General features: G+C 53.6%; 1 protein-coding gene across 1 annotated transcript in view; it reads right to left on the bottom strand.

Annotated features, from left to right (window-relative positions):
* Positions 1 to 3,318, bottom strand: part of UCK1 (uridine-cytidine kinase 1) — an 8,430-nt gene continuing 5,112 nt past the window's right edge. The window contains exons 3-8 of the mRNA XM_009998982.1: positions 3,092 to 3,305; positions 2,264 to 2,360; positions 1,943 to 2,085; positions 1,760 to 1,854; positions 555 to 603; positions 1 to 200 (exon numbers count right to left, since the gene is read on the bottom strand). Coding sequence (XP_009997284.1) covers positions 1 to 200; positions 555 to 603; positions 1,760 to 1,854; positions 1,943 to 2,085; positions 2,264 to 2,360; positions 3,092 to 3,305 — 798 coding nt within the window. The remainder of the gene's footprint in view (positions 201 to 554; positions 604 to 1,759; positions 1,855 to 1,942; positions 2,086 to 2,263; positions 2,361 to 3,091; positions 3,306 to 3,318) is intronic.

Raw genomic sequence — 3,318 nt, 5'->3', positions numbered from 1 at the left:
TTAGTGTGGGCGGCTGCTGGACTCCAGGTGGGAGCGCTTGCCGGTCGCCAGCGCGTTGCTGCCGCCGCCGCCGCCTTCCGGCTGCTCCGGGAACGGGCGCTTGTAGGGCCGGACGTGCCCGTTCACCGCCCCGCGCTGCCACTTGCAGATGTCCCCGTTCAGGATGTCTTGGATGTGCTGCACTATGAGGTTGATGGCAACTGCAGGGAGAAACAGGGGGCATGTAGGTTAGCTAAAAAATGTGGAGCATCCCACCCTGCCCAGTCTGAACCAGCCAGGCCTGCCCTCCACGCTGAGCCCAGACCTCCACACCAGCTCTAACCCTGCTCAGCATCTCTAGTCGGGTCACTTTTTCCAGAGGCTGAGCAGATGGTCATCCCAGCTAGGCTCTGAGCAGTTCCCTCCATTACATGCCTCCCTTACCCCCCAACTCCCAGTAAAACACCCTTCCCTGGACACAGGCAAACCAGGCAGTGCTGTGCCACCTGCTTGCCTCCCAGCGCCAAAGGTGCTGTCCCCAGAGAAATCAGGCAGAAAAGCAAACTCCCTTTTACCCATGTTGTCGACTCCTCTGGGGATGATCACATCAGCATACTTCTTGGTCTGCAAAACAGAAGAAATTCTTGATGGGAAAAAACAGCTTTATAGAAAAAGAGCTATCAGAAGCTACCAAAGCTGAGGGCAAAGCTGGGTTCCTGTGCTCCAGGACTGTAACTTAAAGCTCTTAGTCATGGTAACACCCAAGGGAACTGAGAAGTCCTACACGCTCTAGATTTAAGGCCAGGCCTTGTTCATCCTGCCCTTTTGCAGTGAAGCAGCAGGTGGGAGCAGCAGGTGGAGCATGAAGAACTTGCTTTCACTCTTCTGAAGAGCAGGTGGCCTTCCAATGGGTCTCCTGCTTGTTTGCTCAGAGCTGTTCTGATCAGCATTTCACAACCATTGCTAAATCCTGGCCCAGCAATGAGGCACCCAATGTGCATGTGAAAGTCCTTCCAGCCTCTGATGACATATTATTGATTTCTTTATTTTTTTTTACCACCATGAAGCCCCTGAGTTTTTCCCCAACCCCCCCCTACTTATGAAAAGGCTGGCAAATTCAGCATGTCTAATGAGTACTTTTACAAACCCAGAACTGCTTTGATCTAGAGCAAGAGGTGCCTCTGAGTCAGCCTTTTCCAACTTAATCCATGTACAGGATTTTGTTCTCAAAGGGTTTTTACAAATTAACTTGACAGGGTGAGCGCCTAAATGGGCCCCACATTCCAACATGGCAAGGTTAGAGGGATGGGGTGCTGGGAGATGGGCTGGATACATGGCAGCACAGTTGAAGTCTCATAGAGATGAGCCCGGGGCTCCTCAGGCAATAGAGGCCAACAGGGAAACACGACGAAGAGCTTCAGCTCAGGATTAAAGGGCAGGGCCAGGGGACATCACCATGGGGCTCCTACAGGCCACCCCACCAGGATGACTGAGCAGATGAGACCCTTTATAGAGAGACAGGAGTAGCCCTGGTCCTCATGGGGGGCTTCTATCACCCCCAGTATCTGTTGGAGGGACAACACAGCACAGGAACCATTCAAGTTCCTTCAACAAGCAGCTTGTAATGGTGAAAGAGGTGAAGCAGAGAGTGGGACTGGTGAAACACAAACAAGAAAAGCCACCACTGCTGCATCCAGAGTGCAGCTAATCCCCAGGACACCCTGCTCCTCCTCTGCCCCACCCCAGGACCCAGAGACCAATGCAGTGCAACACTTGGTACCGGCAGGCAGAACTCCTCAAAGGCAGGCTTGACAAATGTGGTGTACTGGGTGAGGATCTGCTCGAGGTCCCTCCCACGTTTCATATCTCGCAGAACTGGGATGGGAAGATAAAAGCCATGAGTTTTACCCCACAGCAAAGGAGCAGGAGCAGGCTGGCACCACCCAGGGTGGCAGGGTCTCACCTCGGCGGGACAGCCGGACGTCCGAGTCCGTGTCCACGAAGAGCCGGAGGTGGAACATGTCCCGGATGTCTTGGTTGTAGAAAACCAGGATCCCCTCAAACAGGACAACGTCAGCAGGATAGACCACTGTGGTCTCTGCCAGCCTGTTGGGTGAAAACACCCCGAGCACCTTGTTTGAAGGGTCCCACACCTCAGCCAAGCCCCAAGCACAGCTGGAAGCATCCACACCCCCTCCCCTCCAAGGCCTCACCCCTCCCAAGACCTCACACCCTACCCCAAGACCACAGCCCCCCAAGACCCCACAGCCCCCCCAGGACCTACCGAGAATGGGTCACAAAGTCGTACGTTGGCACCTCCACCGTTTTCCCCTCAACAATGTTTTTCAGGGTTGTGTGCATCAAATCGTTATCAAAAGCATCTGCCAGAGGAAGGTTGAAAGAGGAAGATGCTCAGATGCTATCAAGTGCCCTGCTCAGATTTTCCTACACCCAAAGGAAAAGCTCTTTGCCACCAGAAACCCAGGAACTTGTGCTTTATTTTCTTCCTACCAGCAGCAACCCAACACTCCCCACCCAAAGCTGTAACTGCCACACTTGATTAAAAAGATAAAGGAGAAAGAATTTGCTGTTTGCAAACAACTGCAGCACAGTGAAATTACTGAAAGGTGAAAGCTGGTAATTGTATAATTTTACCAAACCACCTGATAATTGTGTAAATTTGTGCAACTCCCAGCCTGTTAGCTAAGAGTCATTTAGAAAACCTCAGACATCTTTAATGCTTCTCATCACCTGCCAGGGTGAACCTACAGCAGGTTCTACACTGCAGCTAAGGGGAGGTCCAGTCCCCTTCACCATCCACAACACTCTGAGCAAGGAGAGCTGATGTTTGTGTGGACAAGAAATATCTGAAACGGGTCTGGGGGATAATGGAGTTTATGAGAGAGAAGCTGAGGATGAGGGGAGAGCCTCCAGTTCTCCAGTTTCTCTCTCTCAAGGGTGCACTGAACTATGAGGTACAGGTGAACCAGCTGGTTTGGTTAGGGCAGTGCTGTCACCCAGCACTTCTCGTTCCCCACGAGCAAACGGCAGCTGCTCCCCAAGCACCGACACAACCAGGAGAGGGGAAAAACCGCTGCATCCAGGGGCTCACCCGGGTGGTCGAAGTTGTACTGGCCCTTCAGCGCCTTGGCCTTCTGCTCGGCCGTCAGCACCTTGTAGAAGCTGTCCTGGCTGAGGATCAGCACCTTCCTCTGCCGCCGCTCCACCTCGTTCTGCCCCAGCAGCTCCATGATCTTCTCACACACCGTGGACTGAGGGGAAGGAGCCGAACCGGGGGGGTCAGGCCGGGCGGGAAGAACCGGCGCCTCATCCCCCCCG

This window comes from Chaetura pelagica, unplaced genomic scaffold (assembly GCF_000747805.2).
Source record: "Chaetura pelagica isolate M959 unplaced genomic scaffold, ChaPel_1.0 scaffold405, whole genome shotgun sequence".
Lineage (NCBI taxonomy): Eukaryota > Metazoa > Chordata > Aves > Apodiformes > Apodidae > Chaetura > Chaetura pelagica.
Note: the sequence above shows the minus strand (reverse complement) of the source record. Positions and strands in the feature narration are given on the sequence as shown.